Consider the following 27,588-nt stretch of genomic DNA (forward strand, 5'->3'; position numbering starts at 1 on the left):
CTCCCTTCCGCCCCCCAGAGCCAGCAGGCGAATTTGCCGCTGGGCTCCGCCACAGCCCCAGCCGGTTACAACTCCCCCAGCTTACTTTGCCACCTCCCTCCTCCTCTCTACCCGTAGTCATTCCCCACAGTACTGGTGAGTACTGGACTTGAATAAAAATGGGTACAACTTTGGCATATCAGACGCTGAAGTGGGTGAGTTTAAAGGGTCCGCTGGAGGAACCAGTTGGTACCCAGGCGTGTACATGGATATATTTCAGGGTATCGATGCAGTCAGGCTGCTCTCGATGGAATCCTGGCTCCTTGGTAACTCTGACACAGGCGAGTTACCCTCTCTGAGCCTCTTTTCATCAGAAAAATGGGGATAACAGTGCCTACCTCCTAAAGCTGCCATATTAAATAGCTTTATAAGTGTTAGCTATTATTATCACTGGGTAAAGTAGCTCATTGTTCACCATCTGAGGTATTTGAAGGGAGAGGGAGAGAGAGAGAAACACCAATGATGAGATAATCATTGATACGCTGCCTCCTGCAAGCCTCCTACTAGGGGTCGAGCCTGCAACCTGGGCATGTGCCCTGACTGGAATCAAACTGTGACCTCCTGGTTCATAGATCAATGCTCAACCCCTGAGCCACACAGCCAGGCTGAATTCACCATCTGACTTAGGACAACTTCACCTCTAGCCCACATCTTCCCTCTTTGTGTCTTCCTTTCATATATACTAACCCTTTGTCCTTGATGAATTATTTTTTCTTTCCTTTTTCAGTGTTGTGAATCTGGACCATTTTCCTTCCATTAACTCTCAGAAGGAGGTGAGTACTCTTGAAAAAAAACACTGAAGTTTGAATTGGGCATTTTTACTTCTCCTCAGCAATTGGCCTCTTCCAAACAAAGCAAGACCACATCTCTCTTTTCTGTTCTGATCACTAGCTTATAATCTGAGTTTGATCCCATGTCCCATGAGCCTTCAGGATCACTAGAGTTGTCTTGCAACTTGATAGGCGTTTATGTCAACATCAGTTCCTGAAGTAACAAACACATATCGTATGGGACACCTTCTTGAAATGAGAGGGTCAGCAATTAGATTCCTAAGAGTCATTCCATTGACAGTCATTCCATATGCATAGATGTAGATTCTCAAAACTGCCTTGTCTCCCTCTCAATGGCTAAGGTCACTGAGGGCATAGTCTGAGTTTTCATCAGACTGATATTAAGTAGAACCATTTTATGAATCTCATCAGTGCACACTTAAATGATTTTAAATGTCCATTTAAGGAGCCAGTCAGAATGAACAGAAGCAGCATTTAGGGTTGTCTGCAAAAACAGCCTTTGCCCCGTGCATTCTTGGTATTGGCAATATTGGGACAAACTGCTGATAATAATAGTGTATTCCTTAGGGAAGCAGGGCCTCTGGAGTCAAGCCTGCCTGAATTCAGATCCTAGCTCTACCACTTCCTGGCTGGATGCGTTTACCTGACTCTGCTTACCATCCTCCAATTTCAGTGAATTCACATGAGATCAAAAAAAATCTGTATTTTAATATAGCATTGTCAGTGATAAACCATGTACCCTCATAGGCACTGGGAGACTGAAAAATTCAATTTAAGATATCCTGTAGCTAAGAACCGCAGATCTGTATTGTTTTTATGTAAAAGGCATTATACAATGGGTATTTCCTTACATTCTTCTATCTTATTCTCACATTGACCCCTCTAAGAGATAGGAAAGGCATATGTTATACTCTACGACTTTAAAATGAAGAAACTATAATAAATGCAAAAGCACTTTTAAAAACATAAAGTGTCCGACATATGACACCATCACCAAGAAGACTCTCTGAAATGCAAACCTGATGATGTCACTGCACGGGTTAAAAATCTTTCAGCTGCTCCCCGCCACTTAAGTATAAATAGTCCAATCTCCTCAGTATTGCACGCGAGCACCTTCATAGTTTCTGCTATCCCGAACCCCATGCTTTAGCGACACATCCTCCCTATCTTTGTTCCTGTAGTTCCCAGCCCTCCCTCTGAAATGGCTTTCCCTTTCACCCTAATTCCATCAGGCTCTTTAAATCTCACCTCAAGTGGCACTTCCCCCTCAGAAACCTTTCAGGACCCCCCATGCCTGCCCTTCTCTATCCAAGTTAATTAGACTCTCCTCTGGGTTCTTTTACTATTAGGTCCTTCCAGCCATTACACTGCATCTCTCACACCAGGTATAACTACCAGCACATCCATTTGTCATATGAGACTAGGGCTTTTTTAAAGGCGGAACTGTGTGCTTTTCTTTATTTTATTCCAGAGGCTCCATAAATATTTATAAAATGTGAGTGAATGAAGGCATTCCACAGATCATCTGGTCTTTTTTTGGCTCTAGACATTTTCATATTCAATTCTATTGTTATGCCCTTAAAAAAACAAAAAAAAATATTGAACTTTTAAATCCTTTATTACTAAGTAATGAACACTATGGACATCCTCATACATGTCAGAACTTCACCCCATCTCTTACTAGGGATGAATTTCAGAGATAAGGTGAGCTTTAGGCAGAGCATGAAAATGTCTAATAAAATTAGAAATCAAAAATCTATTTTTTTCATCTTTATTGTTGAAAGTATTACAGATGTCCCCTCCCCCCACACACACTCACCCCTTCCACCCCACTTCCTTCCCCTCCCCAGGCTTTCCCTGCACTACTGTCTGTCCTTGGGCTATGCATATACACATATAAGCTCATTGGTTAATCTCTTCCCACTCCTCCAATCCCCAGAAGTGGAAATATTAAAAGTATGTTTTCAGACTATCCTCAGTACCAAATTCCCTCAGAAGGCCTGTTCCCTGATCCTCACACTGGGTGATCAGTGGCAAATTTCACACATAATACATCTGAATTTCATATTTGAGCCACAGATATTTGTGAACTGGCCCCCAAGTCTATGTTCCATGTATGATTATTGATTATGACTTGTGTAGCAAACAGCATGTTACCAATATTTATTTTAAACAGAGTAGTGCACTTCCATACTAGGGCTGTTTGTTCTGTTTGTTGTTTAATTTGGTTGTATTCTGTTGCCAATTAATATCATCTTAAAAGTATGTCACTTTGGGGTCTCGAGTGCAGCAACTACCACTAACTTCATAGCTACCCCACAAATCACTCAATAAACGTTTTACAAAAAAAAATAAGACATAGCCCCTGCCCTCATGGAGTCTACAGTCTACTAGCATCAGCGTCTGCTTGTCCATGACATCCCAAGTTCTTCCGCACTTTGCACATACACTTCAAGTTACTTCCACCAGCTTCGCTTGGCTGTCTGCCGGGTCATCTCCCTCGGTTTACATACTCTCATTCTCCAGACACACACCCGCACGGTTATTCTTTCAAATCCCCTTCCTTTGCTACCTAAATCAAAATATCCACCTCTGCCACCACAATCAAAACTCAAGCCAGAAGCCACCTTCTACCTTCCACAAAAATGTACGGAATACAGGCCTCCCATTCCGACACCCAGGCTTTGCACAAAGCCCCAACAACTTCGCTCCCCATCCTCCTTTCCTGTCTTCCCTTTCTGCTGAGCCAAACATCTGTCACCAGCACTGTCCCTCCTGATGCCTCAGTCCTGCTGGAGGGCAGGCCGGGGATGTCTCAACAGGGCAAGAAGTCAGGCCTCAGTGACTAAACACTTTTGGGTACTCCAGACGGGCACTGAGAGCCAGGTCTGCCCCAGCTCCCCAAGCCACCCCTGCTCACTCTCCCTTGGCTCTCAAACAGTCTCTCTGTCCTCCATCCTGCCTCCTCCTCCCCTTGCTCTACTCCAAAAGCCTGGGTGAGACCAGCCAGCATCTCACAAGGGAAGCCAGAAGAAGCTCAGGCTGTTGCCCCAGAAACCCAGAACAGAGAATGGCTGGCTGGGCGCTGTTTGTTTTTCCCTGTAATCAGAAAATCCCACTGGGGGGACTCTAGGGAGACTCTCGGTTGCCAGGGTGGCTGGGATCCTGGCTAGTCCCCTACAGCCCCCTCAGAGGAAGATAAAGTACCAACTTTGCATTATAGAAGGAAGCAAAGCAAGCTGGGTGGGAGGGGGCCCAGAGCTGAGAGTAGGGGATGGGGAGGAAAGGGGGGCTGACCTGGGTGCAGAAGCCAATTTGGAGAAACAAGGTGCCTTTGGCCTTTGCAAGAGAGCCCCAAGAACATACTCCATCCTACCCTGTAACCATTTCTGAGAGGAAAAAATAAATATTGAAGGAAGGGAGGGACAACCACCCCAGGAAGCAACTTTCCTGCTCAGAACACATACACACAAACCATACCGGCCCTGCAGGTGGGAGGATTGATTTCCAAGCTGTTCTCAGCTTTCAACTAGGTAAAATGAGCCATCACTTCTGGTTGGACTTTTACGGCCAGTGCAAGGGAACACCGGTTAACAGAACAGAAACATTGGCACCTCCCATATATTAATTAATCAGGAATGCATGATGGCTAAACCCTCCGAAGCTCCTACACGATGCTCACGGAGATGCTACACTAAAAAAAGAAAGAAAGAGATGGCATCTGAGTTGCCGGAATACCCTCTGCATCCTGGGTACCAAACACCAGGACTCTACCCCGGTTAAATCTGCGTAGCTCAGTGCTCCTGGGCAAAGACGAAAATGAAGGCTCTCACAGCTTCCAGCAAACACACTAGTGATTACTGGAGCTCATACTGTACTTTGAGGTTGTCACGGTGGCTACTGCACGTAAATAGGAAAGTTTAATGCAGATGTGTGTAAATAGCTCCTTGCATTTCCAAGGTATCGATTCATCCAGCCAGAAGACTGGGCCAAACAGCTTAGTCACCAGCAGGCAGGGCAAATCGCTTCATCGATAAATCGGGGCATAAAGTAAATATGGTCTTCTCCCTCCCCCACCTTGAGCACCAATCTGTGCTCCGTATCTGGGAGCTGATGCACTGGGCACCCTCCCACCCTCACCGCCCCCACCACCCTCATCCCTTCCCCGTGCCCTTACCTGCTATCCTAAGCACGGCCCGCTCGGCGGGGTCCAGCACCGAGCCCCCCTGAATCTTTCTTTTCGATCTCTCATGTTTAGGCAAATTCCAGGGTAAGGTGTCTCCGGGAGCTGGGGATGCAGAGCCAGATTTCTGGCTGAAATCATCCTCATCGGAAAAATCCGCAGAGGACGACATAGAGCAGCGGTAGGACGCGTTCCCGGAACTCTGGGGAGGATGACACAGAAAAAAAGCATTAACCACAAAGCACTCAAACACGCTCCCGGATTCCAACAGCCCCCTCCCTGCCCCCAAGCTGAGTCCGGCATCCTGCACCCCCCTCAGCGCCGAGGGGACACACAGACAAGACATGAAAGCCCAGGCTCACCATGTTTTCCTGGCCACAACTCCGACAGCACAAACAATACCCGGGCAGTCCCAGTACACGGAAGATTTGCACAGAAGTGTGTGGCCTGCGGTCTGGCCACCAGCTCACCAATGACTGGCCCAACAATGAAGCCCGAATCAACAGCCTTCCTGTTGCAAATCTATAGTATCTGGCTCCCCCACCAGGACGGGAGAAACATTTTCCATGACTAGACTGCTGGTTAATTCATTAAGGCAACTAACTCGAAGTTTCAAAAACAAAGCACAAATGCAGGATGTGGCGTCCCGATGCCTTTCCGTCTCAGGTCGCCCCACCACTGGAGTCTCCTTTCCGGCCAGTTTTGAGCCCCTGTGCCCTTTATTGGATTTTCTTCATTGAAGTGAAGCAGGTTAGCAGAAAAGAGCAGGGAGGGGGGAAGGGCCGATTCTGAGAAGAGCCTTTTCTTAAGACTGGGAGAGCACAAAAGACTGTTTACAGAAGCCTGAGGCCGCTCCAATAAACAAACATCTGAACTCGGTTTGGAGTTCTTGGGATCATTTAAACTTCTAGCAAAGGAATAGCTGCCAATCATGTAAATGAGAATGATGCAGTGCGGTGACAGGAAACAGAGCTCTTCTCCGCTCCTGGTCATTACACGGTGGAACGGGAAAGATGATGCTTTTACCAGAGCACTTTGCCGAAGGTTAGCCATCTCTTCATGGAGCAGGAGCAATCTGTAGGGCCATCCCATGCATAAAGGGGTTCTATCTTCTGTGCAGAGAAGAGGCACACGATGCCATTCCTTCTCTATTGGGCTACGTCGGTGATTATTTAGAGCGTTTACAATCAAAACAAGGATGCTGACCATCTGGGCTGTGAACTTGATAAATAAAGTAAAATATAATGGGAAATCTTCACATTCCCATTCAGAATTTCACTTTGCTGAAGCTCATGGTGAAGATGCCAAACTGGTACAATTCGAATTCCTAAAATGCTACTTGCAGCCACAGATGCCTGAGACAAAAGTTATGGGCATAAATCTGTGAGGCATAATCCAGTTTGAGCCAAAACTTTGAGCTGCTCACAAAAGCAGTGACAACCACCACAGCAAAAAACAGGCTGCGTGAGCAACGTCCTAAAGCGCTCACCTCAGGCATGTGAAATAAACTACAAGAGAATCAGGATCATTGACCCTATTCAGACATGATGCTACACGTAGTCAACACCATCATTTTAAAAGTACACCACATTTCCCGCAAAATAAAGCATCTAAGATTTATCTTTACCTATATTCTCTCTTGAAAAAGCAATCTTCCATTTTATTTTGCCTGAAATTTCATCACCTTGGCAAATTTACTTATTTATATTTTGTGTGTTTTTCCTAAGTGGCAATACTGTAATCGGCACACTTGAGGCAAATAAATAAATAAAATTGATTTTCTGTATTGTAGCTAAAGTCCACAGAGAGTTGTGAGTGGCATTAAGTCGGTCACAGAATGCTATCATCAAGCTAATTTATTTTCCATGCTTTTCTGGAAACTCATCTTGAGCTGTCTGAGGTTGTGTTGTTGGCTGGATCTGTGAAAATGGGTGACATTCTTAAAGACTTTCAGCAAGGTATTGGGTTTCTTGGGTCGCCTTCTGTCTTCCTTAAAAAGGCTTCCTACCTGTCCTTACTTAAGGTCATCCTTTATCTGTGAGCTTATATTTCTTCTTGTTGCCTGGACTATTTTCAATGGGTATGGTAATTTGATTGTTTATCTTTACAAGCAGGCTTAGAGAATAACTGTTAAAGAAAACTGCCCCTTTCCAAAAACCATGGGTTATTGATTTTTGTGTAGTAAATTTTTTTAATGGCCAGAGTCTCAGCTGATTGAACAGCAAAATGTTATTCATGCTATGACATAAACACCATTAATCACAAGGAGCCAGATGGGAACAGTTACTAGTCCTGGACCCGAGGGTGCTGACTGGTGCAGCCTCTAATCTGGTAGTGTCATTTGGTAAAAAGATAAGCGACAAAAGAAAGAAAAGACAATCAGCAACAGCTCTTTCAGCAATATATCACAGATAAATAGAGACACACACAGAGAATGGAAAGAAATCATACATATTTATATGATTAAAGTCTCTCCCAGGTTATATGATGCAAAGGGTTTTAACAATTAAAGTATTCAATTTTCTTCCACAATAATTATTATGAGTGCTTTCTTTAGGTAAACTATATAAAATTAGGCTCATCTGAACACTAAAAATTAAAAAGTGATATCTTAAATAAAGCTGCTTGGAAATCGATCAATCATCCAAAACTATTATACTCTTTATTGATTTGAAATGACTTGCCAATTCCTGTCACTATCTTGGAGTTTAGAGGGAAGTGTGTAAGAATACATTTCTCTTTTCTTCTGGAAAAAGCAAACATGTTCTCTGACCCAAAGTCCAGAGCCTAACCTTTCATGTGGAGCTTTGAAGGGTAAGACAAAGGAAGAGGGCGCTTATGACCAGCAAAAGCCCCAAGTTCCTGTCTTTTCTTCTATTCTTGTTGCCTAGAGTTTGATTCCTGTTAAAATACAAATATCTGTGTCCATCAATAAGGGGCTAAATAAATTACAGTATATTCATACTGCAGACTACTCTGCAGCAATTAAACAAAAATGTTATTGATCTGCACTTAGCAAAGTCGAAAGAATTCATATAGAATTATTCTTTTTTTTTTAATCTGTGCATGAACGTGTGTCTAGGGGGACAGAGAGATGATTGGTAGATTAATAGGTTGATAGATAAGTATGTATCATATATACAATGGTTATTTCTGGGTAATGACTAATAATATAAATGGATTTTATTTTATTCCTTCTAATTTTATAATCTAAAACAAATACACAAAAAGGTTACTAAAAATAAAAAAAAATAGTGTGTCATGGGTCAGAGAAAATATCAAAGGCCCCAGAAAGAAGTAACTAAGCCAGTGCTCTTAACCATTTTGGGCCCAAAGATCCTCCTAAAAAGTTGGTAAAAATCTATGGAAACCTCTCTCCAAAACAACGCTCGTAAGTAAATACACACCCACAATGCATGTAAATTTAAAGGGTCCATTGACCCACTAACCTCAGGTTAAGACCCCAATTTACACCATCATCTGTCATCACCATTTGGCATATGTGTTGAGAACAAGATAAAGAGGAAAGAGCTTTGGAGTCCGAGAAAAGAGGGAAAGGGTAATTAAGATAGCAAAGACAAAGTTATAATATTTTTAACATTTGGTCTTTTCTTTTTTAATAAAGGACCGTGAGCCATTATAGACTTATGTTGGATCTCTACAACCAAAATAAATAGATAGATGATAGATAGATAGATAGATAGATAGATAATGCTATTTTGTGAAGAAAAAAAAACCTGTTTTTGTCTTATTGCAACCTAGTTATTAAAGAAGTTTTAACAATTGAATTAGATCACCATGACCTTTAAAAGGACTTTTTTAATAGCCAATTCATTCACATGGTTTAAAAACAACCCAAATCTCCTAAGCCAGGATAATTACATAATACAACACTTTTAGAAGGGGAACTAAACAATAACTTCTCTAATTGAAACCCCGGTGGGAGATCTGAGATAAGTACAATGGAACTGCCTACATTGGAAGTCGCCCAGCCTTAGCACCCAGAGCTGAAGGGAAGTGCCAGGAAACTGCCTCTGCTCTAGGCATTCTCTAAATGCAATGGAGAAACAAGTGCAGAGATAAGGGTTTGCAAAATAGCCAGATTTTGAGAGTCCCAGAGGCCAAAAAGTTAACTTTCACAAACCTGCATGCTTATGATTTATGCATATTCCCGGAAGTATATTTTGAAAAATTTACCAATAAATAAATTTAAAAACAAAAAGCACATGAGGAAACAATTGGGCAGATCCAGATTGTGGGGCATTCTACAAATTAACTGTCCTGCCCTCTTCAAAAAGGTCGATGTCATGAAACATACATACCCAAATAGCAGGGACTATTCTAAATTTACAAAGACAAAGAAAAGCTAACAACAAATTCATGAACCTTGCCTGGATTCTCATCTATTTTGTTTGTTTTAAGCAAAAAAAGATAGGTTAGGGACAATTGGGAAAATCTGAATGTGAATTATGGTTATGTAGGAAAGTGCTCTTAACCTAGAGCAGTGGTCGGCAAACTCATTAGTCAGCAGAGCCAAATATCAACAGTACAACAATTGAAATTTCTTTTGAGAGCCAAATTTTTTAAACTTAAACTATATAGGTAGGTACATTGTTATTAACTTAATTAGGGTACTCTTAAGCTGGCCTTTGCTAAAAACGTCCTCAATCTGATTGAGGTACATTAGCTGAGGTTGACCCCGCACTGCGTATCCCCCGTCTCCCGTTGCCCGACCAACTGACACCCCCCACTTCTTCTAATGCCACTTCTTCAAAATAGACTCGCCCAAGCCGAAAACCGACTTCTGCGCATGGGCCACGAAGTTTCAATTGCACTGTACGTGCGCGCCCGCACGTGGTATTTTGTGGAAGAGCCACACTCAAGGGGCCAAAGAGCCACGTGTGGCTTGAGAGCCACAGTTTGCAGACCACTGACCTAGAGGATTCAGGCTGAAGACATTCATAATGTCTGTGCTTATTTTTAATTCTATATAATAAAGAGCTAATATGCTAATTAGACCAAACAGCCAAACGACCTCCTGGATGTCCTTCCGGACAACCTTCCAGACAAAGCCGAGGCTGCGAGGGCTGGGCCTCTTGCACGAATTTCGTGCATCGGGCCTCTAGTTTTTTCAATAAAAACAGTAAGAATCAGTAAAAGCGACACCAGGTTAACAAACGGTATACATGGTATTACTCTTTCAACTTTTCTGTAAATTTAAATATTTTCAAAATAAAAAGTTGTTATTGTGAGGGGGACACAAAAGACCTTTTTCTTTCTTTTTTTTTTTAATGTCACTTATAGTGTAGGCCTGTTTTCACAAGATCCCCAAGTTGTAAGTACACAGTGATAAGATCCACCCATCTAAGCACTTTGTCATAGCTTTTCCTCACATACACTTAGAGAAGCACTGAAGCGCTGGCCTATATCGACAAGACACCAGAGAAAGGCCATCTGCTTGCCTCAGTTCTAAGCACAGGTTTAGACAGAAGGATATAAAAGCTTTGCCCTAGCTGCTTTTGCTCAGTGGTTAGAGCAGACTGAAGGTTTGGGTTTGATTCTGGTCAAGGGCACATACCTCAGTTAAAGGCTCAACCCCTATTATTCATTTAATATATTGTCTGGTGAACACCCACAGTTGGCTCATTATCATAGTGTGTACCTGAAACCTGTATAATTTTGTTAATCAGTGTCATCCCAATAAAGTCAATAAAAGGGGGTGGGGGATCGGTCTGGCTGGCATGGTTCAGTGATTGAGTATCCACCTATGAACCAGTAGGTCATGGTTTGATTCCTGGTCAGGGCACATGCCCAGGTTGCAGGCTCGATCCCCAGTGTGGGGAGTGCAGGAGGCAGCCTATAATGATTATGTCTCATCATTGATGTTTCTATCTCTCTCTCCCTCTCCCTTTCTCTCTGAAATGAATAAAAATATTTTTTAAAAAGGAGGGAAAATCATATTTTATATTTTATGTAAACAAAAAAAGCATCAAGATTTAGAAAAAAATGAAGATCCAATTTTGTTTAAAATCCCCTTGATTAGGTAAGTACAAACACTAACTTCTTACATATAGTATAAAATACAAGGCATGGCCCAAGACTATCCTTCCTTATAGACTAGCTTTTTTATTTGGAAATAAGTCAAAAAGCAAAAAAAAGATATTATCTGGTTTTAGAGATTCCAGGGAATACAACCTCTACCACAAATAAATAGATAAAACAGAAGGAAAAATAAGGAAGTGTGTTTAACCCTTGAAGACAATATCAGTGATGATAAATTTGGGGACCGGGTGGTTTGTTTTAGTTTAAAATTTCAAAACTAGCCAAACAATTCAAATATTCTATCATCAAATAAATAGCTCTTAATTAGCCTCTGAAGTAAAAACTACCTTTAAATAGTAAGAAGGAGAGGGCTCTCCAGGTTGGTGAGACCTCAGCTGGCTCTTAATCTCTCCTTTTAGAGGAGATTCATGGGAGCCTTTAACTCAGAAAGGGAGAGGAGCCTGGGTGGAGCCAGAGAGGAAAGGAAGGTCAGAGGGAGGAGAAGCTGGAAGGTTCTTGGATCTGACTCAAGGGAGGAGGCTTTGAGAAAAGAGTTAAAGAAGTCAAAAGTTCTTTCTTGGTGGAGAAGCCCGATTCATCAGCCTATGAAAGAAGACCACCGGAATTCAGGACACAGTCTTTTTGTAGGTTATAAAGATTCTACATTGTGCCTGGCTGGGTGGGTCAGTTAGTTGAAGCACTGTCCTGTGCACCAAAAGGTCGCAGGTTCGATTCCTGGTCAGGACACATACATAGGTTGCAGGTTCCATCTCTGGTCTGGGTGCATACAGGAGGCAACTGACCAATTGATGGTTTTCTCTCTTTCTCTCTCCCCTTCCCACCTACTTCCTCGCTTTCTCAAATCAATAAACATATCCTTGGGTGAGGATTTGAAAAAAAAAAGATTGTGATATAATCCCTTGGTACTCCATTTCTGGGGAAACTGAGCTTGCTGTTGGGACACAAGAAAGAGGAAATTTGCAACACCATTTTCCTCTGTCTGTGTAAGAAGCTCTACAAGGTAAGTATCAAAGACTCATTTCCGTGAGGAGCATGGCTTCAGATTCCAGGCAGTCTTAACTTAGCACTAAGACATTCGGCAAGACTTCCTTTCAATTTAACCAGCCTGTTCTAACCATACACATCATTTCCTGAGTGACTGGAATCAGGGACTGTATTAAGCATTTTCACTCACTATCTTATTTAATACCCAGTGCAATCCAATAAGGAAACAGATACTTAAGGAGGTTAAGTGACTTGTCCACAGTCATCCTGTCAGAACAAGGTGGGGCTAGGATTTCCATCTGGGTCCTTTTGACCCCAAAGCCTGTGCTCTCAACCATGATATTAAGTGCTCTAAAATGTGTTCCCAGGCACCGGGAGGAACCTATAACATACAGCTCTCAACGATCTTACCATCTTATTTGGGGAAACCAAAAGGATTAGACTTGTTCTGTGCTCAGAACTAGGCAGAAAGCATGGAAACAACCAGAGACAGGTGTCAGTGATATTAAGTCTAAAATGTGTTCCCAGGCACCGGGAGGAACCTATAACATACAGCTCTCAACGATCTTACCATCTTATTTGGGGAAACCAAAAGGATTAGACTTGTTCTGTGCTCAGAACTAGGCAGAAAGCATGGAAACAACCAGAGACAGGTGTCAGTTCACAACCAAGAAAACCCATCCAAAAATATGCTGCTCACAAGTGGGAAGGACTGCCCTAACTGGTTTGGCTCAGTGGATAGAGCATCAGCCTGCGGACTCAAGGGTCCCAGGTTCGATTCTGGGCATGTACCTTGGTTGCAGGCACATCCCCAGTAGGGAGTGTGCAGGAGGCAGCTGATCGGCCCAAAGCATGGAAACAACCGGAGACAGGTGTCAGTTCACTATCAAGAAAACCCATCCAAAAATATGCTACTCAAAAGTGGGAAGGACTGCTTGTGTGGTAGTGAACACCTTCCTACTCCAAGGAACCAAGCCCTCGCTGAGTGAAATGTTAAATTTACTCCATGAAACTCTAAGATTCTTCGGTCCTATGTGTTCCTCCTAAAGCTCCATAAATCCTCTCCCCAAATAGATTACAAATAAAAGGAAAACTATGTTAGGTATGAAAATATCAAACTTTTCTAAAATTTTGCAAGTCTACCTTAATTCAATCATATTGAAATTACAGAAATAGAGACATCGAGGATTCATTTGCATTTAAACATCTGAAAATAGTCTTTCCAAACTGAGGAGGAAATTTTAAATAATTTGCCTAAAAGAAAAGCAAATATAACTCTGAAAATAGTCTCAGAAAACAGAAATATATTAAGGAGACAAACTCAAATACTGAAAACGTCTCTTTAACTAGAGAGTCCTTAAAGGGATGTTTTTATTTATACCAGTACAAGGTGGAGCCAGGATTGTGCAGTAGTTAGAAGTCCCTTGGACATTAAAGGGATGTTTATTTATATCACTCAATTAAAAATGTCTTAAGCACCCAGAATCTTCTGTCTTGGAGGAGCTTAAAATCTAACTAGGAGGACAAAGGTCATAGTCAACTCATACTGAAATATTATCATTTTTATATATTGGGCTGACACATATGTCTTCCAGTGGAATAATATAAAGATATACATAAAATGTGGTTTCCAGTATAAAGTCAACTAGGAGGAAGAAATTGACTGGAGCATCTGTAGTCCCATTGGAAGCCAGGATGGAGATAGAGGTGTTCCCCACCTCCTTGACTCCTCAAACAGTACCATATCCAAAACTTGACTGCTGGTAGAGCCATCCTGTAGATGTGCCCTGCCCATTTAAAAAAAACGACTGGAGCATTGGAAGCCAGGATGGAGATATAGGTGTTCCCCACCTCCTTGACTCCTCAAACAGTACCATATCCAAAACTTGACTGCTGGTAGAGCGATCCTGTAGATGTGCCCTGCCCATTTAAAAAAAACAACAAAACTAATGAATAGCAAACATTTAAAAATTGGGAATTTACATTAAAATTCAGATGTGGATCACTGGGCCTAGTATAAGTTTCCCCTAATTAGAAAGGGCATATGCTTTCTGGTCTGACACAATCCTTGCCTGGCCCACTTCATTCATTTATGATACCTGCCCCTGTAGGCAAATGAGTTTGGGGCTCTGGCATCAATTAAAGAATGGGCGATAATGTTGCTTTCAGAGAGTAAAGGAAGGAGGCTGGGGGGGAGGGGTGTAATGGGGGGGGTCATTTAAAAAATAAAGAGAAGAAAACTAGAGGGAAAGTAACAAAACCAAACAAAAAGAAGAAGGCTACCCACAGATCTCAGTTAAATGAGTGCCAAACAGAATTAGGTGATGCCATGTTCCTACTGATGTCCAAGCGCTGATCTCTCCATCTGTTCCGTGGATTTGGCTCTATCTCAAGGACCCTGGTTAACATTTCAAATGCTCAGGAAATGAAACTGAACTGTGTGACTCAGAAAACGCTGGCTCATGTTCTCCATGTATCCAGCTGAACCACCCACCCAGCCCCACTGCTGTTTATTCCTGCTCTTCCCACTTTTGAGTAGCATATTTTTGGATGGGTTTTCTTGATAGTGAACTGACACCTGTCTCCGGTTGTTTCCATGCTTTGGGCCCAGTTCTGAGCACAGAACAAGTCTAATCCTTTTGGATTTCCCCAAATAAGATGGTAAGATCGTTGAGAGCTGTGAGTATGTTATAGGTTCTTCCTGGTGCCTGGGAACACATTTTAGAGCACTTAATATCATGGTCCAGCTGAACCACCCACCCAGCCCCACTGCTGTTCATTCCTGCTCTTTTTTGCTCCTGCCCCTACCCGTGGTCAACCCTGCTCCCCACATGTCTCTCCTGCTCTTATCTAAATCATGGAGGAGGCTTTTCAGTCAAGGACTTCAGACAGCTGGGAGATGGCTCTGACCTCTGTTGGAAAGAAGATGTCTATGAGCACTCATGTGGGCCCTAAGGTAAAAACACAGGATGTTTGCAGAGACCAAACCGCAACTACCATCTATTCTACCTAGTTATAAAGTTGAAAATATGTGCATGTCATGCCAAAGATTAAATGTTGGATAAAAGCTGTATGATCTTGGAAAACTGCTTGGCCTCTCTGGGCTTTGGTTTTCTGATATGAGAAATGGGAAACATAATAAGTAGTATGTAAGACACAGGATTGTTATGGGGGAATAAATAAAATACTTGCAACGTGCTAAGAGCAATGCCCAAAAGGTAGAAAGCATTAAGTAAATTTCAGCATTAAGTGGTATTACCTATTCACACTTGTATGACTCAAGGGTAGATGACTAACTCCCGTTGAACTAATATGATTGTCACTCCAGGAAATATGAAACAACAAACAGAAACACAGAGACTAGAAGCTATTGGAAGTAAGTCACACTATTAGTGGCTCTCAGGAGACAAGGCCAGTGTAGTTCCCATATCTCTCCTTCCCAAGCTTGGTTATTGAATCTTCAATTTTTTGGAAACACCCTTGTATCTTTCCAATACATTCCTCTTTCTTTCTTTTTTGCTTTTAACCTCAGTTGTTCTTTTCTTTTAAATCCATTGCCCCCGTTGTTGGAGACAACAATAACAAAAACTTATAGATAAGCACATTACCTTAAAAAAGCAATTACATTTAACTCTTCCCTGTTGAAACATAAGCGGGGTTGTGTCTTTATCCCTTCATTTTCATTACTTGTCTTCATTCATGAGACTTCAGAAAATTGCTTTTGATAATAGCATTTATATAATTCTCTCACTTCAATTACTACTTCAATCAAGTGGAAGAATTACTTTTTCATTTTTAAAAACAGTGTTTATTATTGCATTGAAGCGAAGTCCATGAAACCTGAAGTGCCTGGCGCTTCCATTGCCCCCTTCTGAGGAGAACAGGGCTTGTTCCACCTGTATAAAGTGGAAATAACCTTGCAGCCACAGCCATAACTGATTGGCACCAGGGAGCAGTCCCTGGATGCAAGGAGGTCCACCGCCTCTGAGTTGATTTGGTGGAAAACTGCCCAGCTGGCTGCTTCCTACTGGATGGTGGCAACCAGTTCAATTGCAGCCTCCCTTCTGGGGAATAGATGTCAAGTGCATTTACAAATGCCATTAACTAACATTGGGGTTTTCCCTAAGATCTGCTGCACATGCCAGTCTTAGAGCACTTGGATCCATCCACAACATTATGTGACCCAAAGCCCCCTACATCTATAGTAAGAGTTACCTTCTGCTTCATTGTGTCCTTGTAGTAGATCTCTCTCTCAGATAAAGCAAGCCCTGTCCCTTCCTTGCTTTATCCCTAGGGAAAGTTACATGTCAGGGCAGGAAGCAGAAATAGGCTGCAAGCATACCTGCCTTTTATTTTCCACAAACCTAACACTGTTGAGGCTAAGGATATAGAAAAGGGAAGAGGGCTCTGGAGAATGAGACTTTCCCAACCTACAAAGAGGCCCACCCCCCGGGTGAGAGGGAGCATCTGTGGGTCCTGGAGCAGGGGAGTTGGTGAATCCCAGAAGACCTGAGAGACATGGGTGCCTGGTGTGTCTAGCGGGGCATAGATACAAGGTACTTTCCAAAGATCCCTGTGTCCTGAGAGTAAGAGCAGCCTGAAAGGCCCTGTGGAGCAGTCATGGGGATGTGTCTGCATAACCGGGAGGCACCAATGCTCCCTCCCATTTCCTGACACTTTGGCATCTTATAAGACCCCAGAACCTTAACGGAACTCTTGAGATGGAGGAAGTGAGAAGCACCAGGCCTGGGAGACTGGGTGTCAGAATCTAAGTTGAGATGCATCTTACACCAGAGTTTATAAACTAAGATTACAACTCACTGTGTGGACTTGCTTATTTGCCACTGTTTATCTACTTTCAAATCCTGGTCAGGGCTCGATCTCCAGTAGGAGGAGTGCAGGAGGCAGCCAATCAATGATTCTCATCATTGATATTTCTATCTCTGTCACCCTCTCACTTCTTCTCTGAAATCAATAAAAATATTTTTTTTAAAAAAAGAAGTTGCCACATTTCACTTTATAAATCTATATAATATAAAAGCTAACATGCAAAGTGTCCCCTCAGGAGTTCCATCGGGAGACTGAGAGTTCGATCGCACGCTATGACAGGTGCTGACCACCAGGGGGTGGTGCAGAATGAAGGAAGGCCCCAGCTGGCAGCCAGCAGCCAGGGAAGGAAGACCCTGGCCAGCAGCTGGAAGCCCAAATCGGCCCTGATTGCCAGCCAGACCTAGGGAACCTACCCATGCATGAATTTCGTGTACCAGGCCTCTAGTAAATCTATATATATAAAAGGCTAAGCGACCGGCCGAGTATGACACTCACTGACCACCAGGGGGCAGATGCTCAATGCAGGAGCTGCTGAGCGACAGCAACTTTGCAGAGTGCCCTCTCGCACTCCGGGACCCCTTGGGGGATGTCTGACATCCCCGCAGGCCAGGTTGAGGGACCCCACCTGCCAGAGGGACCCAGCTCACTCCTCAGATGCCCTTGGAGCCCCAGCACTGCCCCAGGTGTGGCCGGTCGGGGAAGGACCACGGGAGGTTGGCTCCAGGGCATGTCTGGCCCCTCTCGCCCAGTCCCACCCTGCCAGCCACCTTCTAATTAATTTCCTTTCAATGTGCATGAATCTGTGCACCGGGCCTCTAGTAAATAATAACATAAAATAAATAAAACATTTGTTTAAGTAAAGGAAAATAGGTAAACTCTTCCCACTGGGCTTATAAAGCAAATTCATTCATTCTGTCACCGCAGGGCTCCCTTATCAGTTATAATCCTGTGCTCTGGCTTTGCAGCCCACCCTCCTCCTCCTTAGTCATACTGTACACTTTTGGTTTATGTGAATTCCAAATGCCTGACTTTCCCAGTTGCACTCTAGATCCTGAAACATTGCTTAAGGGTTTTTCTCTCCTCCTTTTCTCAACTGCTGCTTTGCCAGCTAATCCGATAGCTTCCTCCAACAACAACATAAAACAATAAGAATTTTTTAAAATGCATATCCACGTCCAGAAAACAATAAGATGACTTATATCAGAAACACACCCACCCAAACACACACACAAACGGAATAAACCAATAGCTATTCCCTCGCACCTGCTTTATTTCCTCCTGAGTCAGTTCTGTGTCTGTATCCATCCACAGCACAGGACCCAGCTGGAAAGCTGGCAGGTAAAGAAGCCAGGTACCTTCAAAAATCTGTTCAGTGAAAATCATTGTTTATTGCTTTGATGGTTAATTTTACGTGTCAACTTGGCAGGGCTATGGCACCCAGTTTTAGGCAAAACCCTAACTGCATGTCCAACCTGAGGCCTAGTGAAATCAAGATTGAACATCAACTCTTACCTGAATTTCTAACCTGCAGACCTGCCCTACAGATTTTGGATTTGTGCGCCCCACAATCACATGAGCCAAATTCTTAAAGTAAATGTGTGTGTGTGTGTGTGTGTGTGTGTGTGTGTGTGTGTGTGTTCTTGGCTCTGTTTCTCTGGAGAACCCTGACAATTACAACTGGTCATAATATTACTTTAAGAGTTTTAGAAGTCACCTTTACTACATGTCAGGGAAGTAGAAACAACTGCTGTCATTCATACACTATATAATGCAATGGGAAGAAAGACCATGCAGGACTCTCTCAGGCTGAGTGAGAGGCCACAATGTTTCCTCCAGCTCCATCTCTCAGCACCCGCACTACCATGAACAAGTTATTTCACCTCTGACTCGCCCATATTCTAAATGTGGATAATCGCACTTACTTCACAGGATGGTAGACAATATCAAAGTGACATAATGTATGGAAAGCATCTAATAGGCCTGTCGGGCACATAATACTCAAAACATTTTTAAAAATATGCTTTTATTGATTTCAGAAAAGAAAGAGAAACATCAATGATGAGAGAGAATCATCAATCAGCTGCCCTCTGCATGCTCCCTACTGGGGATCAAGCCTACAACCCCTGGCATGTGCCCTGACTGGGAATCGAACCATAACTTCCTGGTTCATATTAGTAGATTGACGCTCAACCACTGAGCCACACTGGTCGGGCAATCCTCAAAACATTTTTATAGCATTCCATTGAAAAGATAAAATGAAAACCAGTGAATACTTAAAATATCAGGGAATATATAGTTATATTACCAAAAAGTGTATCATTTTGAGGACTTGAAAAAAATGTTCAGCTCCCTTCACATCACCTGTACACAGATGCCTAAAATTCCAGTAATAAAGATTCATTCTTTTGGCTTAAAGTTTTTTATTTCTTTTCAAGCTTCTAATAGATATAAAGTAGTAAGTGACATCAGTCATTTATACCTCAGTGTGAATAAGGCCATCAGACTGCATCCCGAAGAAATATTTTGAAAACAGGAAGAGGGAGCAGTGAGGTTTTACATGTCAGGGAAGTAGAAACAACTGCTGTAATTCATACACTATATAGTGTAATGGAAAGAGGTTTGTAGAGGCAAAGCATGATAAACGTCTCCCTCACAATTTTCCTAGAGCCAGTTCAGACTATCAGAGATTCAAGGAGCCAATGAGTCTCTGTACAAACAGAAACAAGCCTGGCCCTAACTCATGCTGCTGCTCAAGAGAAATACTGCCCAGGGTACATGCTTGTAATTTGACTGTGACGATCCTCTCCTCTTATTTCCCTAGTTCAGAGTACAGCAAGCATGTCGAACTCCTGACCCACGGGCCGCATGCCTCGTTTATTTGGCCCGTGTTAGCCTTTGAGTTTGACACGCTTGGAGTACAGCTCCTCACCACCACTCTGTTGATTATGAAGACAGATGGCCTTGTCTCCTCCCCTGCCTTCCTGATTCTCCAGGGAGAACACACTCTTTCATGGGATCTGATAGAGTCAGAAGACCCTACCAAATATTAGAGAGTCACTTTCAGTGTTCCTCTCCCTTTGATAAGCCTGTGAAATACACATACTTATAGGAGGGATAATAAAATCTACAAAGGCATCCTAAACTATTAGTAACTTGTCAGGCAATTTCTTCCAAAAAGGATGGTATGGATCACCTGGAAGCAATCAAAGCCAAGGGAGGAAAAGGCAGAAAGAGGAGGAAGAGTCAAATTGTTCACAATGTTGTAAATTCTTTGTCTTACACCATAATTAAGTGGGAGGTCCACAGATCAGGCTTCGATTCCCAGTTCTGCCACTTACTAGCTATGGGGCCTTGTTGCAAGTCATTAAGTTACAACTTCCATGAACCTTGGATTCCTTGTGGAAATAATACCTACCTCTCAGAGCTGTTATATAAGAGTGATATATTCAAGGCGATACCATTGTAATAACCTCGTTATTAATAACAGGAAAGGAGCAAAGGGGCGACTAGAGAGTATAGGCGTGCCATTTATACAGCTTTGCCAGGAGGCTGCAGTGAACACTCTCCAGGTCTGTTCCCTGCAAATCGCAGGGGGAGGGGACTGGACAACAGACACGTGTCCAATAAGGTCTGGGTGACTGAGTCAGTGGCCACACTAGGCATGGCCACTGCAATCACGGGAAGATGTAATATTTAAGCTCCTGAACAAAGGAGTCTCTCTCTCTTTCTGTTTCTCTGCTCCTGCCTGACTCCTGGTGCAGGAGGCGGCTCCCCTGTGTTCACCCACGTGGCCCACAGCCATGTGGGGCCCACACCGTGGTCTGATGGACTGAATCTAGCCTGATGCTCTGCCGGACTCAACTCCACCATGGAAGGGAAGCTCTGGACACTGGCTTTGCTTTTAGCTCTACTAAAGCCCCAGCTGCACCTTGTTCAGGGCTGGGTTAAGGGGCCTGGGACTCGACAACCCAAGGAATGGAACTCCATGAAAATAAAGCCTTTTGCCACATCTTATCCTCCCGTGGGGCCCCAAGAACCCCATTCCCACTAGTTACAGGGGAATCCCACTGGTGTAATCCTCCACTTAGAACCAGATCTGGCCTACGTGAGGGCACCCTAAATGGCAGCTGTCATTTTGAAGAGCTGTACCCAAACTGTTAATCTGATAGCGAGTTCCTACAGTCATAGTTGTGGGTCATTAGGCAAATTTCTACGCCTCTAGGAGCTTTTTAGACCTATCATGTGCACAGGGCTAACTTAATTCAGTTGGATTCCTGAAACGATTAGAAGTGTCTACACAAAATGCATAGTAGGTATTGAACACATGACAGTGACTTCTTATTATCAGTCACATGTTCTCCTTGTCCCTCAACGGTCTATTCTCCACACAGAAGCTAGATTGAGTCTTTAAAAGAACAAGGCAGAGTATATCATGCCTGTGCTCAAAAATGCTAAAGGAGCTTCCAACTTCACTCAGGGTAAAATCCTAAGCCTGTACCATGGCCCACAAGGCCTCATGAGCTGTCTTTCAATGCCTGCTCAAATGTCACCTTTAAAATATATATATATATATGTATATTTCCTCAAAAAACTAAAAATGGAACTCCCATTTGACCCCGTGATCCCACTTTTAGGAATATATCCCAAGAAAACAGAAACACTAATCAGAAAGGATATATGCACCCCTATGTTCATAGCAGCACAATTCACCATAGCTAAGATCTGGAAACAGCCTAAGTGCCCATCAGCAGATGAATGGATTAGAAAACTGTGGTACATCTACACGATGGAATACTATGCTGCTGTAAAAAAGAAGGAACTCTTACCATTTGCAACAGCATGGATGGAACTGGAAAGCATTATGCTAAGTGAAATAAGCCAGTCAATGAAGGAAAAATACCACATGATCTCACACATTCATGGATAATAGAGACCATTACAAACTCTTGAACAATAATAGATACAGAGGCAGAGCTGCCTCAAACAGATTGTCAAACTGCAGCGGGAAGGCTGGGGAGGGTTGGGGGGCAGGAGGGAAGGGGGTAAGAGATCAACCGAAGGACTTGTATGCATGCATATAAGCATAACCAATGGACATAAGACACTGGGGGATAGGGGAGGCCAGGGGATTGTCAAGGGTGGGGGGAAAAAAAGGAGACATATGTAATACTCTTTGTAATACTTTAAGCAATAAAACAATTTTTAAAAAAAAAGAAGAAAAAAAAATATATATATATTGATTTCAGAGAGGAAGGGAAAGGGAGAGAGAGATGGAAACATCAATGATGAGAGAGAATCATTAATTGGCTGCTTCCTGCACACCCCACACTGGGGATCGAGCCCACAACCTGAGCATGTGCCTGAACCAGAAATCAAACCTTGACCTCCTGGTTCATAGGTTGATGCTCAACCACTGAGCCACGCCGGCCAGGCTCAAATGTCACCTTTTTAAATAAAGTTCTTCCCAAACAAACTTATGTACTATTATCCCCACTGTTAGGGTCACCAAAGGAGGAACACACGAGGCCAAAGGGGTAAAGAATAATGAATTTATTAGGTCATCTGGATACCAGATTGGCTGAGCCCCCAAATGGTGCCAGGATCCAGGGACTGGGAGTCAGAGATTTTAAAGGACTCTAGGCGGGCTTTTTCTGGGCAGAGAATTCTCTGCGAGGGACCTGAGGGGAAAGACAATGGTCTTAGCAAGTAGAATATGGTCTTAGCAAGTGCTAAGCAAAAGGGAATGTCTGTTGTGAAGTGGTCTAAAGGTTAGTTCCTGGGCGGGTGTGTGTCCATTCAATTATTCAATCAGACCTAACACCCACCCCATCGTTCTATACCCCTTCACCTGCTTCAATTTTCTCCAAAGCACTTAGCCCACCTGACATGTTACATATTTATTTTCTTTTTATCTATTTTTTTTTATTGATTTCAGAGAGGAGGGGAGAGGGAGACAGAGATAGAAACATCAACAATAAGAGAGAATCATTGATTGGCTCTCTCCTGCACGGCCCCTGCTGGGGATCCAGCCTACAACCTGGGCATGTGTCCTTGACCAGAATCGAATCTGGGACCCTTCAGTCTGCAGGTCGACGCTCTATCCACTGAGCCAAACTGTCTAGGGCGACATGATATATATTTACATGTTAATCTGTGTGCTGTCTGTCTCCCCCTAAATAACCAGCTCTGGGAGTGCAGGGACTCTGTTTTGCTCAGGGTTATAGCCCCCGTTCCTAACACAGGGACAAACCCACCACAGGCGCTCAGTAAATATTTGTAGAATGGAAACATGAATCTGCACTGCCTAACACACAGTCAGTACTCCACAAATACCAATCTCCTTCAGTAAATATCCGTTCCTTCTTCTTCTCCTTCACCCCAATCACTGCCTGTCATATTGTCCTGAAGCTTGTCTCGGAAAAAGAGGTTTTAAGCATTAACCTGGTTTCACAAGCCGCAGTAAAACTTGCCTGACCGTACACCAGAAATGAAACTGTTCTCAGCAAGCTAACTGGGGAGACAACAGAGAACAGACGTGGCCCTGGGGTCTGGCAGATCACTGTTTCGTAGCCCACCTATACTCCCTATTACCTTCTTGCCTGTGGACAAGCTACTTAACCTTTCTGAGCTTTGGTTTTCTAATCTATAAAGGAAATCTACTTCCTAGGGTAGCTGTTAGGATTAAGTGAGCTAATGCCCATTGCCTAGCACACTGCCTGGCTCACAGGAAGTGCTTAAGAAATACCAGCTACCATTATTATTATCATTAGTTAACAACAATAAGAATGCTGTGGACGTGAAATATGTGTCTTTAGAACGTCTTTTCTTGTATGGTTTTACTTTTTTATGGTTATCTCTAGAGCTACAGAGAGCTGCTGAAGTTTCAACGGAGTTTTAATAGGATTAAGAAACAGGAAATGATAGTCCTTTGTTTATAAAAAGCAGCATTCTGGGCTCAGAAGAGGCTTTTTTTCACTTCCCTGGTATCCTGAACCGTCTACATCTCAGACTTCCTGATTCTTTTCTCTAATAAACAGACAAATTTGTCTGGAGTCATGGTGATTACACATGTTATAGAAATAAACTTAAGAAATCTATGCTGCCTGCTTAATAGTCCCATAAATTCCGAAATCTATTCTGTAATAGATTTAATGTAATATGCTTGGGTTTCCTAAATTAACTTTAAACATGGGAGGGGTCAGTTCATTTTACAAAACATAAATATTTTTTAATTTATATAAAAAATGAAAATGCTTTGCTAAACATGGCATAGAAAGAGGGAAGCATACAACACAGTGTGTTCAACTAGGAGGGGGTGTTTGCAGCTGTGACTCTGGAAGTAAAGGGTTATGATGTGTGGAATCTCAGGTCACTTGTGAGGGTCACTTTGTTTCCTCAAAGTGACAGCCCAGGCTGCATAATTTTTGAGATTCCTAAATTGTAAACGAGTCCATCCATCATCTCTAAAGCCTTTTTAATGCCCAAATTCCAGCATCTTTAATGTTTTGTCTTACAACTTACGCAATGCCTGTTTATATGTTTATCCTGGACTAAGTTTAAAAGCTAAGGAATTAGAGATATCATGTAAGAAAGAAAACAGAAAATATCTCTTCCTATTCTCCTCATTGCCCCTCTAGAAAAAAAAAAAAAGATGTGTGTTGGAATATAACATTTTTTAGAGTTGTTGATTCCCAAAACCAAAAAGTAAAAATTAATAAATAAAATAATGTCTTTTTAATTTATTGGAAATTAGTAGATAAAATAACTTTATTAAAATAACTATTAAAACTAATAAGTAAAATAACTTGTTTTTTATAATTGAAAGATACTGCCTAATTGTGCTCTAAAATATCTGTATCAAAAGGGGGTGAGTGTATACAAGTGACCTTTGCTCTGATTTTGAGTTAAAGAAACTGATTTGTGTATAATCACAGACTATAAATTCTAGAAATTCTACTCTTATTAGAGTGAATTAGAATAAAGTTTATCATGAAGTTTAAAGAATTTCTAGATAAAAGTTTAAGCTTTAGGACACATTACAACCAGTTGTTTTTAAAAACTACATCCCGCCGAAACCGGTTTGGCTCAGTGGATAGAGCCTGTTTTTAAAAACTACATCCCACCCTCGCTGATGTGGCTCAGTTGGTTGGGCATCATCCATCTTTGCATCAAAAGGTTGCTGGTTCGATTCCTGGTCAGGCCACATGCCCAGGTTTCAGGCTCGATCCCCAGCAGGGGGTGTGCAGGAAGCAGCCAATCAGTGTTTTGCTCTGCCATTGATGTTTCTCTCTCTCCCTTTCCCTTCCTTTCTGTCTAATAAATCAATAATAAATAAATAAACAAACAAACTACATCCCCTTCCCTCTCCCAAGGCTATTTTATAATTTATCTAGATTATTTGTCATAAAAATAATGCATCAATATTTTCTCTATTTGAAGTTTTATGTTCAACTCCAAGTTATAACAAAACATTGTGCAAGCAGAAAACTGACTAGGCTTAGCTGAAGTAACAAATATGTACTGAAGTATGAGACTTGAAATAAGTGCGTCACTAGAGTACTTGTCAATGCCCTGCGTGAGCATGAGTCCTACCATCTGCAGGAAACGAAGGCGCTGTGTCATTTGCTTTAAGACTAAGAGATAAGAAACAGTTGGCTCAATGTACTACTGCACAGCCCTAAGTAGAAATAAAATTATATACAAAGGAGGATTAGAAGTCATGTCTTGGTTCCCTGGTTGGGGGAGGATGGGAGTGTACTGTGACAATGATGTGCAGAATTGTTAACTCTCAATGGCCCTAGGACAGTGATGGCGAACCTATGACACGTGTGTCAGAGGTGACACGCGAACTCATTTTTTTGTTTGATTTTTCTTTGTTAAATGGCATTTAAATATATAAAATAAATATCAAAAATATAAGTCTTTGTTTTACTATGGTTGCAAATATCAAAAAATTTCTATATGTGACACGGCACCAGAGTTAAGTTAGGGTTTTTCAAAATGCTGACACGCCGAGCTCAAAAGGTTCGCCGTCACTGCCCTAGGAGCACATGTAGCTCTGATCTGAGAAGAACCAGTTTGGGGAACCTCTTTAGTCTTACAAAAACAAGACAAGGGTTTCTCAGTTATATTGCATATTTGACATCCTAGCAAGCCTTCCTACTACACAATATCTAAAAATGCTGGATGAAATAACGTGTGTGTGTGTGTGTGTGTGTGTGTGTGTGTGTGTGTGTGTGTGTGTGTATTTTAATGCATCCATGCGTTGGCAGGAAAATAAGGAAACTCCTCAAAGGCAAGAGAGATGGAGAAGCAAAGCACCAATACAGAGCCCCTTGAAGGCCATGTACCTGGGTGGGGACAGAAGACAAAGACAAGGCAGTCTGACTGGAACATTCTCAAATAAAGCTAGGGAAAGTATGAATTAGGAAGGAGCTGTCTGGCTGAGTACTGAAGGTGCCTGGTCAAATGCTCCTTATGAAGACTTTTAAAAACAATTCCTATTTTCAGTCCTCATCTCATTTCTGCCTGCAACACAGCCTGGTGATACCTATTCCTGACCATGTCTGAGGTGCTGGGAAGGGGGCAATGGTTAGTCTCTGTAAACACTTCCTCTTCTTGGCTAGGTCATTTACCTTTCTCCATTTGTTTTCCTCTTCATGTGTTGTGGTTCCTGATGACAAATTCTCTCACTTTCTTCAAAGATTGACTTTGTCTTTTAGTTTCTTATTCTCTTGGTGGTTTTGGAGTACTTTTGTGAGAAGAGTCAGAAATTGAAAAGTTTTTTATTTGCTGTCTTGAAATAAAAAAAAATCCTATATACTCTTCAACCCACTGAAATATGGTTTCTACCCAACATTATACATCTATCCTTTCCTCTTCCCAAAATATTAATTTCCTTTTTGTTGCTTAAAATTCAGACCAAAATTCACCCTTCTTGATTTCTTGGCAATATTATATATCATTGCCACTCCTTTCTTGGAATTCCTCTTCTCTTGCTTCTGTGACACCATTCTGCCCTGGTTTTCCTCTCTGATTGCTTCTGTTTGATTCTGATGGCTTTCTCTCCCATCATTTAACACTCATACATTATTTTCTGGAATCTCAGCATATTTTCTAGGATCTCATCTTCCTTTCTCATGCTAGCTAGAGGCTCTCCCTGACTAGTTTCATTCACTCTCATCGCTTTAACAACATTCTATGTGCTGCTGACTACCAGAACTATTTTGCCAACTTTGTCTCTTCCAGTGAATTCTGTATTCTAATATCCAACTGCTTTCTAGCCATCACTCCTTGGATGTCTCACAGGCACTTCAAAATCAATACATACAAATACCAACATATCTTCCCCTTCCCCTACACCACACCCTGTTCCTCTCATCTTGCTGTGTTCCCATTTAGTGACAGACTCTAAAATTGTCTAGATTAAGTAAAACTAGAAACAAAAAATATATATATTTAAAAAATGACTGTGGAACATCTACACAATGGAATACTATGCTGCTATAAAAAAAGAAAGAACTCTTACCATTCGAAAGAGCATGGATGGACTTGGAGAACATTATGCTAAGTGAAATAAGCCAGTCGGAGAAAGGTAAATATCACATGAACTCACTCATTTATGGGATATAATAAACAACATGAATTGATGAACAAAAATAGATTCAGAGACATAGAAGTATCGATCAGATCTTCAAA

General features: G+C 42.2%; 1 protein-coding gene across 13 annotated transcripts in view; it reads right to left on the reverse strand.

Annotated features, from left to right (window-relative positions):
* Positions 1-27,588, reverse strand: part of DST (dystonin) — a 448,713-nt gene that overhangs the window by 350,468 nt on the left and 70,657 nt on the right. For 11 of the 13 annotated variants that reach the window (XM_014537311.1, XM_005863309.2, XM_014537308.1 and 8 more), the window contains exon 4: positions 5,008-5,215. In XM_014537311.1, coding sequence (XP_014392797.1) covers positions 5,008-5,215 — 208 coding nt within the window. Of the gene's footprint in view, positions 1-5,007; positions 5,484-27,588 lie in introns of those variants that run through there. The other 2 variants (XM_014537306.1, XM_014537304.1) reach the window with 2 other exon arrangements.

The sequence above is a fragment of the Myotis brandtii genome, unplaced genomic scaffold, assembly GCF_000412655.1.
Source record: "Myotis brandtii unplaced genomic scaffold, ASM41265v1 scaffold176, whole genome shotgun sequence".
Lineage (NCBI taxonomy): Eukaryota > Metazoa > Chordata > Mammalia > Chiroptera > Vespertilionidae > Myotis > Myotis brandtii.